This window comes from Orcinus orca, chromosome 4, assembly GCF_937001465.1.
Source record: "Orcinus orca chromosome 4, mOrcOrc1.1, whole genome shotgun sequence".
Classification (NCBI taxonomy): Eukaryota; Metazoa; Chordata; class Mammalia; order Artiodactyla; family Delphinidae; genus Orcinus; species Orcinus orca.
The window spans coordinates 36,291,184-36,305,130 of record NC_064562.1 but is presented as its reverse complement, the minus strand read 5'-3'; the positions used below and the strand labels follow the sequence as shown (position 1 = coordinate 36,305,130).

Here is a 13,947-nt window from a genome sequence, read left to right as displayed (position 1 = left end):
ATTTTATCTTCCAGGTCACCTATCCGTTCTTCTGCCTCAGTTATTCTGCTATTGATCCCTTCTAGAGTAGTTTTAATTTCATTTATTGTGTTGTTCATTGTTGCTTGTTTCCTCTTTAGTTCTTCTAGGTCCTTGTTAAATGTTTCTTGCATTTTCTCTATTCTATTTCCAAGATTTTGGATCATCTTTAGTATCATTATTCTGAATTCTTTTTCATGTAGACTGCCTATTTCCTCTTCATTTGTTAGGTCTGGTGATTTTTTGCCTTGCTCCTTTATCTGCTGTGTGTTTTTCTGTCTTCTCATTTTGCTTATCTTATTGTGTTTGGGGTCTCCTTTTTGCAGGCTGCAGGTGTGTAGTTCCCGTTGTTTTTGGTGTCTGTCCCCAGTAGCTAAGGTTTGTTCCGTGGGTTGTGTAGGCTTCCTGGTAGAGGGAACTAGTGCCTGTGTTCTGGTGGATGAGGCTGGATCTTGTCTTTCTGGTGGGCAGGTCCACGTCTGGTGGTGTGTTTTGGGGTGTCTGTGAACTTATTATGATTTTAGGCAGCCTGTCTGCTAATGGGTGGCATTGTGTTCCTGTCTTGCTAGTTGTTTGGCATAGGGTGTCCAGCACTGTAGCTTGCTGGTCATTGAGTGAAGCTGGGTCTTGGTGTTGAGATGGAGATCTCTGGGAGATTTTTGCCATTTGATATTACATGGAGCCGGGAGGTCTCTTGTTGACCAGTGTCCTGAAGTTGGCTTTCCCACCTCAGTGGCACAGCCCTGATGCCTGGCTGGAGCACCAAGAGCCTTTCATCCACATGGCTCAGAATAAAAGGGGGAAAAAGTAGAAAGAAAGAAAGAAAGAAAGAAAGGAAGAAAGAGAATAAAATAAAATTAAATTAAAATAAATTTATTAAAATAAAAAATAATTATTAAGAAAAAAATTTTTTTAAGTAAAATATAAAACAGACAGACAGAATCCTAGGACAAATGGTGAAAGCCAAGCTATACAGACAAAATCTCACACAGAAGCATACACGTACACACTCACTAAAAGAGGAAAAGGGGAAAAAATAATATATCTTGCTCTCAAAGTCCACCTCCTCAATTTTGGATGATTTATTGTCTGTTCAGGTACTCCACCGATGCAGGGTACATCAAGTTGATTTTGGATATTTAATCCGCCTCTCCTGAGGCTGCTGGGAGAAATTTCCCTTTCTCTTCTTTGTTTGCACAGCTCCTGGGGTTCAGCTTTGGATTCGGCCCCGCCTCTGCGTGTAGGTCGCCTGAGGGCGTCTGTTGTTCGCTCAGACAGGACAGGGTTAAAGTAGCAGCTGATTCGGGGGCTCTGGCTCACTCAGGCCAGGGAGAGGGAGGGGTACGGATGTGGGGAGAGCCTGAAGCGGCAGAGGCCGGCATGACGTTGCAGCAGCCTGAGGCGCACCATGCGTTCTCCCGGGGAAGTTGTCCCTGGATCGCGGGACCCTGGCAGTGGCGGGCTGCACAGACTCCCATGAGGGGAGGTGTGGAGAGTGACCTGTGCTCGCACACAGGCTTCTTGGTGGCAGCTGCAGCGGTCTTAGCGTCTTAGGCCCGTCTCTGTGGTCCGCGCTGATAGCCGTGGCTCACGCCCGTCTCTGGAGCTCCTTTTAGCTGCACTCTTAATCCCCTCTCCTCACGCACCAGGAAACAAAGAGGGAAGAAAAAGTTTCTTGCCTCTTAGGCAGGTCCAGAGTTTTTTCCAGACTCCCTCCTGGCTAGCTGTGGTGCACTAACCCCCTTCAGGCTGTGTTCCCGCCGCCAGTCCTCTCCCTGCGATCTGACCGAAGCCCGAGCCTCAGCTCCCAGCCCCGCCCGCCCCGCCGGGTGAACAGACAAGCCTCTTGGGCTGGTGAGTGCTGTTCAGCACCGATCCTCTGTGAGGGAATCTCTCCGCTTTACTCTCCGCACCCCTGTTGCTGCGCTCTCCTCCATGGCTCCAAAGCTCCCCCCCTCCACCACCCACAGTCTCCGCCAGCAAAGGGACTTCCTAGTGTGGGGAAACATTTCCTCCTTCACAGCTCCCTCCCACTGGTGCAGGTCCCGTCCCTATTCTTTTGTCTCTGCTTATTTTATTTTCTTTTGCCCTATCCAGGTACGTGGGGAGTTTCTTGCCTTTTGGGACGTCTGAGGTCTTCTGCCAGCGTTCAGTGGGTGTTCTGTAGGAGTTGTTCCACATGTAGATGTATTTCTGATGTATCTGTGGGGAGGAAGGTGATCTCCGCGTCTTACTCTTTCGCCATCTTCCCCCTCACCTCCGGTTATAACATTTTAATTTATATTTTTAAGTAGGGCACAGTGGAATGGGACATGAGAGATCAGCCCTTTTCCTTTTCTTTTGTCTCTTCAATCTTTTCTCCTACTCCCTAATTAATATAAATTGCTTCCTTCATTTCTTCCCTTACTCCTCTAAAGTCAGAAGTGAGAGCAGATGGTAGTGTGGTTGGAATAGATAAATGTGATCAACAGTGAGGGAGAACCTGTCTTAGTCACTTTTTTCTTTCAAAAATACAAAATGTATGCTTTAAATTGAGAATTATAATCACTTCACAAAACTGCATTAAAGAAAACATGTATGTAGAAAGTTTATGTACAAATATTTTATGCTGTAGGGATTGTAGCAAAATTAATACATTTTCAAACATATTTTATATTTCCTCCAATTTATTTTATATATTTTTTAGCTTTGCTCTATAGGCTTAAGTAGGGGTGATGGTTTATTTCTTGAATGTATGATGGTTTTTATGAGGAATGGAAAAAGCCTTAATTGGCAATGGCAAATAACCTAGAATCCCTGGGATTATTAATAGTTTGGACAATTATTACTTTCAGTCAGTCTCAATTAAACTTTCCATCGTTATATTTAATGTGTTAAATATTTAATAAACTTTTACTTTAAGAATTTGCTACACATAAAAAAACATACTAAACTTTGCAAGACTCCAAATATTAAAATAAATGTACCATCTCTCTGAACAGTTAACTAAAAATAATCTAGCTTAAAGTCATATTAGTGTTTTCTAATAATATGGGTTGTAAGATCTAAATAAAGAAACGTATAAGAAAAATCCCTTTGTGTTATGTATTCTATTAAGATTTACTATATTTAATTTCTGTGAAAATAATTACTTGTTTAATTATTTTATGGAGTTTTCTTTTTAGTTTAAGTGCTCAATGGTATGATGATGTTCAGTAGTTTATGATCATTAACACCAGAAGGACTCTTCTTTTTTTTTTTTTTTTTTTTCTTTTTTTTTTTGCGGTACACGGGCCTCTCACTGCTGTGGCCTCTCCCGCTGCAGAGCACAGGCTCTGGACGCGCAGGCCCAGTGGCCATGGTCCATGGGCCCAGCCTCTCCGCGGCATGTGGGACCCTCCTGGACCGGGGCACGAACCCGTGTCCCCTGCATCGGCAGGCAGACTCTCAACCACTGCGCCACCAGGGAAGCCCAGGACTCATTTTTTAAATATAATTGTTTAAAATTTTCTGATGCATTAAGAATAAATTCAGAATAAAATATCATTTGTTATTATAATCTGTCTAAATTCTGGAGTAGACAATTGCAATAGTAGAATTAGTTGCAATAGTCAAATAGTACAATAGAATTTCACGTGAAGTTATTACATTGTTTTCCTCATTATAAAGTCTTCCTAGAGAATTCATATTCTATTGATTTCACACCCCTTTCAATAATGTGCTAGATGGATTGAATCATTTGCATGGCTTGGACATATTATTGTTCTATATTTCTGCTCCAAAGAAAAGAACCCATTTTGAGTGATATGTGGCTTTTTTATTTTTTTCCCCTTTCTTTCTTTCTTTTTTAATAGATCTTTAGTGAGTTTGAGATTGAGCAGCATCAAGAATGTGCTTATGATCATTTGGAAGTATTTGATGGAGAAACGGAAAAATCACCAATTCTTGGACGACTGTGTGGGAACAGGATACCAGAGCCCCTTGTGGCTACTGGAAATAAAATGTTTGTTCGGTTTGTTTCTGATGCATCTGTTCAAAGAAAAGGCTTTCAAGCCACACATTCTACAGGTCAGTAAATTAGGGGATGCTTCTCTTTTCTGAGTAAGATCCAAGTTTCTCTTCTAGTGTGTGCAGGGGATCTATAACAGGATTATAAATGAATCAGAAGAAGTCTCACTGAAGCACTGTGTGAAATATTTGAGAACCACATAGCATCCTAACTAAATATCTTTGTAGCTGTTGAACTAATTAAAAGAAGCACAATAGTTTGATCTGATTCATGTTCAGTGTGGTATGATCAAGAAGAACTATCTCTAAATATTTATGTAGTGTATTCCATGTTAACTTTAGCAGTTTGATTTATATGTTATATTTAACAGATAGAAATCTATAGCTTGGAATTCAAAAATTTTGTTTTTGCTAAAATCCTACTTGTTTAGCTAACTTTCACATTAATATATTTTTGTAAACCAAATTTGGAATTTAACTCTCTGTTTTACAGAGTTTTTTTTTTCCCCCTTTTATTTGGTAGGCAACACAATCTTTTCCCTAATCCTAATCCCTAATTTGACTCTTACAGATTCCAGCTGTAATGGAAGTCTTTAAGAAATAAAATACAATTTAGAAAAATATGGAAAATTTTAAGCAAAAATGTCAAATAACTTTTTTATAATTTGGATCAAATTTATAATATATTCCATAAATGTCCAGTAAATATCCTTTTTTTATTCAGTTAAAAAAAAAAAATCAATCATATTTACTGAAATCATTTAGCTTATAGTGACACCTAGTGGCAGTTCTAATGCCAAAACTATTGAGACACAAATCTATCTTGGCGTAAAATGCAGTATAATAGGCTACAAATTCATCAATGAAACAATTTTAGTGCAGTAATTTTTGTCATGGTTTCCTGATTTTTTTTTCTCCTTTCCTTTTATTTTAGAAAACATAACTTTATTCCATTGTCCAATTTTCCACTCTAGTATATTCTGTTATGAGCATTAGATTTATATTGAAGTCTATTTGTGAGAAAGTGGATATTGTCTGATTCATGCTAGTAATGACTGGACTCATAAATAATACAAAATAATTATTTCTCATGATTAATATAAATATTCTGGTTTGAGAAAAATCTTTCATGGATTAAAATTTTCATACTAATGAAGGATTTTTTTATACACTTGATGTTTGTTCTTTAAATATTTTCCTGATAACTTGTCACACATTGAAGGAATGGAAAAATTGGAGTCCTATGAATTGATCAATATTTTTCTGAAGCACAGAGTTAATGGCACAATTTTTTAAATAATCGTGGCTGTCACAGGTTCTAAGAATGGAGTGTAAAAGTATGTTATCAAAACTCTTGAAAGAGCTGATACACTATTTTTAAATTACTTACCTATAAATTCCTCTGTTGTAGTTTCATAAAAACCTACTTTTATAGTTTCTCTTTTCATCTTTACCTTTACCTTAAATCTCAAGTTTTCTTGCAGCTATATAACTCCATGACTCCTTAATTTTCATAGCCTCTGCTCTGGACCCATTTCAGTGTTTGTATTACCATTTAGAATCCACTGTTAGGATCTAATTATCTTATCATAGAGATCATATATTGAAATCCAATTGTATATATAGCATGCACTTGATATTTCAGGCACATACATATACTTAATATAAATTACATACATTGAGTCCTCAAAAGAGCTATATGATGTATGAATTATTATCTTTATCTTCAGATAAAGAAATTTAAAATCTGAAGGATTAATTAATTTGCAAAGACTTCTAAAATTATATCAAAGCCTGGATTTTATCCTAATTCTGTTTCCAGTGCTCATGCACTTTCTACTATGGTATATTTTTTCTTAACATAAACATTTTGGATTAGGAAGGAAACCAATACAAAACTGGATCACTGTTAATTGAAACAATAGAGACTGAATGCTTCCTTATTTGTCTTAATCAAATCTTCTGTCCTAACTATCCAACTGAATAGGCTCATTTTTTCTCCCTGTTCAGTTCAAATCCAGTCAAATACCCACGTGATCAGCCTCAATCATAATTTGTAGGCAAAACATGATTCGTTCCTGTCATCTCAGAAATGAGGATTTTGAGACTAAGACTCAAATGAAACCGAAGTAGCACAAAAAATAATAGTTAGAATTAGAGTCCTAGCCTCCCAACTCCTGCTCAGTTGTGCTAGTCAAAATTTTTGGCATTACCTGTTTGTTTGTTTGCTTGTCTATTTTACATGTAAATTTTTGCTCTCACTTAACCAGCTGTCTTTGAATTTTCTGGGTAGATTTTATTTACACTGTTACTTTTAAGTAGCCATACATGCTGAAATATTCTTATGTACTGCTTACTATTTATTTCTTTTGAAAGCTTTCTCTTTAACAAGTTTATTCCACAGTCTTTCATGAAATATTTATTTGGTACCTGCTTTGAATAGACACTGTAAAGTATTAGTAATTCATAGCAAAAAATTAGGAATTTTGTGGTAACTTATGAGAAAACAGAAGGAATTCCTGCCTTTTGACAGCTATAGTCTGATAAGTTAAACTTATGATTTTCAGTCAGTTTTTACCACCAAGACAGCCAAGTTCAGTACCACATCTGTCAATTTCTGCTAAATGTATAAAGCATTTATTCATTATTTAATTTTTTCTAGAATACATGTAACTTTTATTAAGGGGCCCTGAAGTATACATTTTAATTTGCTTGAGTAAATTTATATTTCTATATACAATTTTAATTTTATCCACAAGGAAAGCTTATAATACTACAAATTTTGAAATTAGGTGAAGAGAAATATTAATATTGCTTTATAGCTATTTTTTTTACAAGTAATACTATCCAAATCAATGGGAAATGGACTTTGTTGGAAAAAGTCCCTTTTTCCTCTAAAGGTAGGTCCAAATTCTAAAAGTCCAAATTTATTTTAATCAGGTAACAAATGGTGTTAGGCCAGCCTTAGATAAACTATTGAAGAAAAAAACTCAGTAAAAAAAAATAACCTATATATTCTCTCAGAGGATAAGGCTATAATACAGAAAAAGAGGGGGAGTGTGGAGAGAAAGTATTTTAAAACATGGCATGTCAGGTAGGACTTTATTCTGCAGCAGAAAGCATCATCCTAATTTAAAAATCAAATAATATATTATTAGGCTCCTTAGAAATTATTTTGATAGAACTTAATTAAATTATAGTGCCTACTAAAAGCATTTATTGCTCAAATTATAGGCCCTCACAGGGATTTAACACTTTACCAGGAAATGAACAGAAGTCTTTCCAAATTAAAATGAGGGCCACCCTTTCTGAAACATTTTAAGTCACTCTTAATTGTAGTTTAAGTCATTTGTTTTGAGTATTGTCATTTTCTAGAAGTTTTCAATAAAATCAAATAATGATGCCTCACATTTCAGATTCACAAAGGCTTTGTGAAATCTCTTTTTGTTTAAATACTTCATTTCCTTCTTGATTTCTGTTCTGATCTGGGGTTGACAGAGAATTGTCTCCTCTGGATCCTGATTTGTTTTGCTACTTTGTTTCTCTGAAGTAGGCACACAGAAGCCAGTGCCTCTCCCATAGTCCACCCCTTCCTGGGTTGTGGAATAAAAGTAATACAAGTGCTGACAGTTGTAAACAAAACAAATCACTGAATTATATCAAACTTTGAGAATAAGTCAAATTTTTAAAATATCTGTAAATGAGATTACACTGGTTTATACATTTATATATTGAATTCAGAAATACTTTCACAAAATATTTTACTGGCCTTCAAAAATATAATCCTTCCTTTCTGAAAACAGGTTAATAGTGCTTTAAATTGTTTTTTAATTTTTCTGGCTTTTCTTTTCATGCCTGAGTGGATCTCTAGGAGTATAGATGGTGGCATTTAGATATTCTGACTAGAAAATAATAACAAAATGATGATTGTGTATACTTATATGGCTTTTCCTATGTGCAAGGTATCCTTCAATGATTTTACATATATTAGCCCATCACTCTTCATCTAGACCCTATCATTTGAGTATATGTATGATCCCCAATTTAGGAATGAAGTGGGGAACAAAATCCCACAGCTGATGAAGCGTAGAGCTCAGATTTGTACCCAGGCCAGTTAGCTGTGGAGTTCTGTCACACGGAGAGGACAATAATTCTTGGAATTACTGGAATAAGAGAAGCACCGTGGTGGGAAAGGAAGGATGCTTGCCTTCCAGTCTGTGACACTTAAGAGATGATTCCCAAGACTGATCAGTTTTGCAGCTTTCCAGAGTGGTTCTAAGCACATGTGTTTCTTCACATGTTTACATTTGTAATTGTGGCACCTACATCAATAGATTGTGCAAGACACCCCACCTACCATCTGGAAGACAAAGGGACATCATTTAACATGATGGGGAAGCCATTCTCATGATTGAAACCTTAGTTGGAAGTTCTTTCATAAGTTAGTCGCACAAAGGTCTCTGAATGTGCAGTTGTCTGTGAAAGTGCCCATAGTTTTGGTTGAGCCTACTTGTATTCAGACACATCTAGATGGGGTTCCATCCTGGGAATTCAGAAATATTTTGTTACTTAAAATCACCAAACCACAATGTAGGTAAATTATATACAAATCTGAAAAATCTAAGAATTTTAGCTGTCCTAATTCACTTTCACTGGGTCCTGCCAAGGACAATCTGGTCACAGATGACCACACCAGGGTTACAATTGTGTTTTGATAACCAGAGGCTTAGCTGTCCAAATCTTTCCACATTGGATTTTTGTTTTTGTTCCCTCCCAACTCATATCAGTTTTCTTGGGACTTTCCTGGTTTTAGTACTGAAATTACTGTTTCCCAGGAACCTCTCAGTCATTGGCAAATAAGGGCAGAAAGAAACTCTACTTTCTCCTGACACTTTTCATATCCCTTTCTTTTTTTTCCCTACCCCCAGCCATATGTTTGTATATGTACTTGGTTGGAGGAGACATTGTAGACTTCCTCTACAATTTATTCTCTAGTCATTGTAAAATCTGGGGGCTCAGACTACAAAGAGTTCCTGAGAAAATTTTGAAAATTTGTATTCTCTAAATTACACTAACTGTAAACCTTATGCAGGCTTATATATTTCTTTGGTATATTTACCTCTAATTACAAAAGTAGTAACTGGTAAAGCCTATATTTATTAATATCTCTCTGAAAAAGCCATAAAAAGAGCATTTTAAATTCCTTTATTTATTAAAATCACAAAATATAACTGACAAGGTGCTGGAACTACAAAAATAACTACAATTAATGATGTGTGTATGCTTTTCCCAACCAAGTTAGATAAATATTTCTACCTAAGTAAAGTAATACTGGTCTGTATATTCTATGCAGAGAGTTCTATATGACACATACACATACAGGAGTTTTATATATTTTGCTGATCTTTAAGTTATTTCTTATTCCTTTGGATTCTGGGTTCTTAAATTATTAAGATTAAACTCAAATTAAGACACTGACCTTTTTTCCATGAAAACAGTTATTTAAGACTGAAAACAACATGAGATATAACAATAAAAAAATGCATTGAGAGTTACTATATGGCAGGTACTGTTTTAAGTGATTTTCATGTGTTAATCAAATCCTCAAAACCCACTAAGATTGGTACTATTATTATCATCTGCACTTTACTCTTGACCACTTTACCCTATGGATAAGAGAAGTGATGTCACTTATCCAAAGTCACTGAGCTAGTAGGTATGGAGCTGAAATTCCAACCCAACAGTCTCTTTAGGGCCTATAGCAGTACCCACTATGCCATCTGAATCTTCAAATATAGGGAACATAACTGATGGTGGAAATGAATACAGAAGTTAGAGAGTGGTTAGACTATATTAAAAGAGAAATTTGAATTGTTAAACCTCATTGAGCTCACTTATTTCATTTTTCTTTCCTGGGCAGAGTGTGGTGGCAGACTGAAAGTGGAATCAAAACCCAGAGATCTGTACTCACATGCTCAGTTTGGTGATAACAACTATCCAGGACAAGTTGACTGTGAATGGCTGTTAGTGTCAGAACGGGGCTCTCGACTCGAGTTATCCTTCCAGATTTTTGAAGTGGAAGAAGAAGCCGACTGTGGCTATGACTATCTTGAGCTCTTTGACGGTCTCGATTCAACAGCGGTGGGGCTTGGTCGATTCTGTGGATCAGGGGTAAATACAGTACAAGCAGGATACCATAGACATGATAAAAATGCCTATAAATTGGTGATTGATATGTGTAACATACGCAAATCAGCAGTGCTTTTACAAAATGGCTTGACAAGTTATAACATGCCTCTTCTTCCCTTACTTCTCCATCTCTAATGAATTTGCTCAATAATATTGAACAAGACAGATGAATTCAATAGCTTGTTTCTTGTTACTGTCCACATCCTTTTTTAATTCATGTTTTTATTGTGCAATAAATATTTAAATGTTTAATTATCTAAAAGAAATATGCCTAAATACACACCTTTGACAATTTTGTAAGCTTCATAAATTAAAGCATAAAGCAAAAAGAATATGCACATCATTGGCATTCCTCTCTCAACAATATATTTGATAAGTGACAGTATCTACCATTAGTGTGGGGGTTTAGCTGGTACTATTGAATGTTGCTCCATTGCAGTGGGCACAGGATGGAGTACAAAACATAGGTCAGAGGTTGTCAACATGAGAAATAAGAAACAGGAAAGCTTAAGGTTTTCTCAATGCTTTTCCCCCACGATTCACTGCATTAATATCAAATGCTCATCTGAATACATACTTTGTTCTGAAGATATTAGTCCCATTTTTCAAATGTCTACCAGTGACCATTTCTTAAATAATATTGAACTCCTGTCCAAATAGCTACTGAAATGAAACAAAAATTATTCTTGGTACTTAGATTATTAAAGCAAGAAGGAATGGACGATTTGGATTCTGGAAGTGGCTCTGCCTCAGAGCACCTTCTGAAATAGATTTAATGTCCCTTTATCCTTTGTGAACCTCACTTTAATTACTTGTAAATCAAAGGAAATTGGCTTAAAATTTTGGGAAAAAACACCAAGTTTCAGAACTTGGAAGTAAACTTAATTATGTTCAAAGCTCAGCTATATCACTGATCAGGCTTGTGATCTTGAGCATGTCATCTGTTCTCTGAAACTCAAGTTTTCTCATCTGTAAAATAAAGTCACTCTTATCCACTTTTCAATGTTGTTGGGAGGTTTAAATTATATACCAAAAAAATTCCCAAACATGAATTACATTGAAGAAAAAATAATTCATTCTTGTTGTTTGTTTATTTGTTTTGTTTGTTTTTGTCTTCAGCCACCAGAAGAGACCTATTCAATTGGTGATACAGTTTTAATTCATTTTCACACTGATGACACAATCAGCAAGAAAGGATTTCATATAAGATACAAAAGCATCAGATATCCAGATACCACGCATACCAAAAATTAACACCATAACCTCCATCAAAACATAAAGGAATGGGCATAATGGAAAGAAGATGTATTTCTTTTTTAAATGAAGATTTTAGCACAAAGTTTTATATAATGAGTTTGAGCAGAAGAAAACTGCAAGACCAGAATTATCTTTGTACTAAAAGAGAAGTTTCCAGCTAACCCTGATCAACATTACCAGGATATCTGAACTTCATTCTTGACAGTATAAATATAAATAAAGTTGGTGAAAGGGCATCTCATGCTTCAAAGAAGACTTCACAATCCTTTGTTCACAGCTCACCATAGCTGCTTCACAATTCAGACAGTCCCATTCAGGGTCTGTGACCCTGCAGAGTGTCCGTTTTGACAATTTTTCAATATATGGGAAAAGTAAAATGACCTTGCAGGTCATAAACTGGAATACCCTCTCCTTGTATCTTAGGATAATTGCTTTGACTTTGGATCTTGAAGACAGTGTAAACCAGACCCATATAAGTTGTTGTGAAGTGGGAGTCTCTTGAGGGTGGTTTATACTTTAAATGTGGGTATGACCAATGCTTGGAAACTGGAATATTTCAGCTTCATTATTTTCACTTGCAGGCTAAATTTACCTCTTTGAAACATAAATGATCTCGAGACCACTTCCTTTTTGTGACATTCTGACAAGTTTGAAATGTCAATACTATCTATCATTGCAGTTAACTCTAGATATCATTTATTTAAGTGCTGGAAAATGCCCAGTTGATTGGTAAACTCAGTTCTTTCAATGAAAGTTCTGTCTTTTCATACCAAATTCAAGAAGACTTGTGATGTCTTATGAACTTGATGAGACAACTCCCAACAGGTGTGAACAGGATTCTTCTAAGCGACTGCCTGGATGGTTCATACTCAAGTTCCACTGCTGCTATTGTCTTTCTTTTGTTGTTGATCTGTTGTAGTTAATGTTGATGTTGTCATGGTTAATGTATTTTTTTTTAATGAAATGAAATGAAGTGGAAGTAGGCCTTGTTAGAATTGAAAGATCTCTTTCTTTCTCTTCCTAGAAATCAGTTTTTTTAAATGCAATGTTGAAAAAAAAACGATTTGTTTCTGAAAGACTTTCCATGGTGCTATTCCATAAACATTTTTTTAAACAAAGTTTTTGACCTTTGAGCCAACCACCTGTAGACTATGAATGTCTCTGTCTGGCTGGTAGCACTTGAAGACTAAAGACTTAATGTATCAAGAGTATATCATTGCAAGGGCAACACTTGTCCTGTGGAACAACTGCTTATATTGCCTTAGAATTCTTTCACATGATCGAGCAGATCCTCCTAAGAGACACAACTTTTGAAAAGTTGAACATAATAGTGTATGTTAATTAGCATTTCTATGAGGAAAATCCATTTCTGTGACTGAGAGCATTGGATATAAGTATGGTGACCTGCTTTTATGGTAGAAAATGAATTTTCTGCTTTAAAGGCAGGTTTTTAAAAAAATATTAATGTATGTATATGTGAGGTTGTCTGAATGAGTGGAGTTACAAGGAGGTGAAAAGTAGTGGGTGGTTGAAAAGTTTAAATTTACGTGCCAATTTCTACTAAAATCCTATTTAAAGTAGCACCTTTCATAGGACGTTTCATGGACAAATAATGGGAACTTCTAATTATTATTAACCCCATTTTAAAAAGGCTCCTTCCTTCAGAGAAACTCTATTTTCATATTTTTTGATATTGATATAGATTGCTATATGAAGTAGCTTTTGTTCTGTTACCTGTCCATGAACATTCAACATTTAATAAAATTGAGAATTTTTCTTCATTTTACAAAATTAAACTATACACACAGATTTAGCTTATTTGTTTTTTTTTTTTGTCATTGTTGCCTTGGAAATCTTTTCTTGCATATGAATTTTATTATGTAAATACATTTTTAAAACCAATCTTTTGATCTTACTGAATGTTACTTTGGAAATGTATAACTAACGCCTGCAATATAATGAGCTTTTTAGTGGAGCTGATTTATTCCAGTAACTCTTCTATATTTTTGTTCACTAATCTCCAGTTAGCCAAAATATTGGGAATGGGAATTAGAGGAGAAAAAAAACATTAACACCTAATATACTACACTGTGCCCAGCCCAGTACTAGGCACATACACTAGCTCTTTTTAACCTTTATGCCACCCTTTGAGAACTGTGGTGATGTTCTCATTTTGTGGTTTAGGAACTGAGGCTCAAAGAAGGCATATAATGTTCCCAGGGTCACAGTGTAAAGTTAGATGTTAAAGCCCAGATTGTTTGATATAAAAATCTGTGTTTGTTCTACAAAATGTAGTAGAATCAATCTTGACCTATATAAATAGTAGATATATTTTATGATGAAACTTCTCCACATAAAGTCAATTTTAGAGGTGAATTACAGTAAAACTTTCAGGATAAGCATTGTTCCTTTCAGTAATAGCATGACAATTCAAATATCAACTGTAGATATCTTTAAGAACCATAGATAGTACTAGAAATGTGAAAAACAAAAAAA

General features: G+C 35.6%; 1 protein-coding gene across 2 annotated transcripts in view; it reads left to right on the top strand.

Moving 5' to 3' along the window:
* TLL1 (tolloid like 1) overlaps positions 1 to 13,261 on the top strand; it is a 261,887-nt gene extending 248,626 nt beyond the window's left edge. The window contains exons 19-21 of one of the 2 annotated variants that reach the window (XM_049709067.1): positions 3,852 to 4,065; positions 9,926 to 10,176; positions 11,314 to 13,261. In XM_049709067.1, the coding sequence (XP_049565024.1) occupies positions 3,852 to 4,065; positions 9,926 to 10,176; positions 11,314 to 11,448 (600 nt within the window). In that variant the 3' untranslated portion in view covers positions 11,449 to 13,261. Of the gene's footprint in view, positions 1 to 3,851; positions 4,066 to 9,925; positions 11,285 to 11,313 lie in introns of those variants that run through there. The other variant, XM_049709066.1, reaches the window with a different exon arrangement.
* The last annotated feature ends 686 nt before the right edge of the window (positions 13,262 to 13,947 follow it).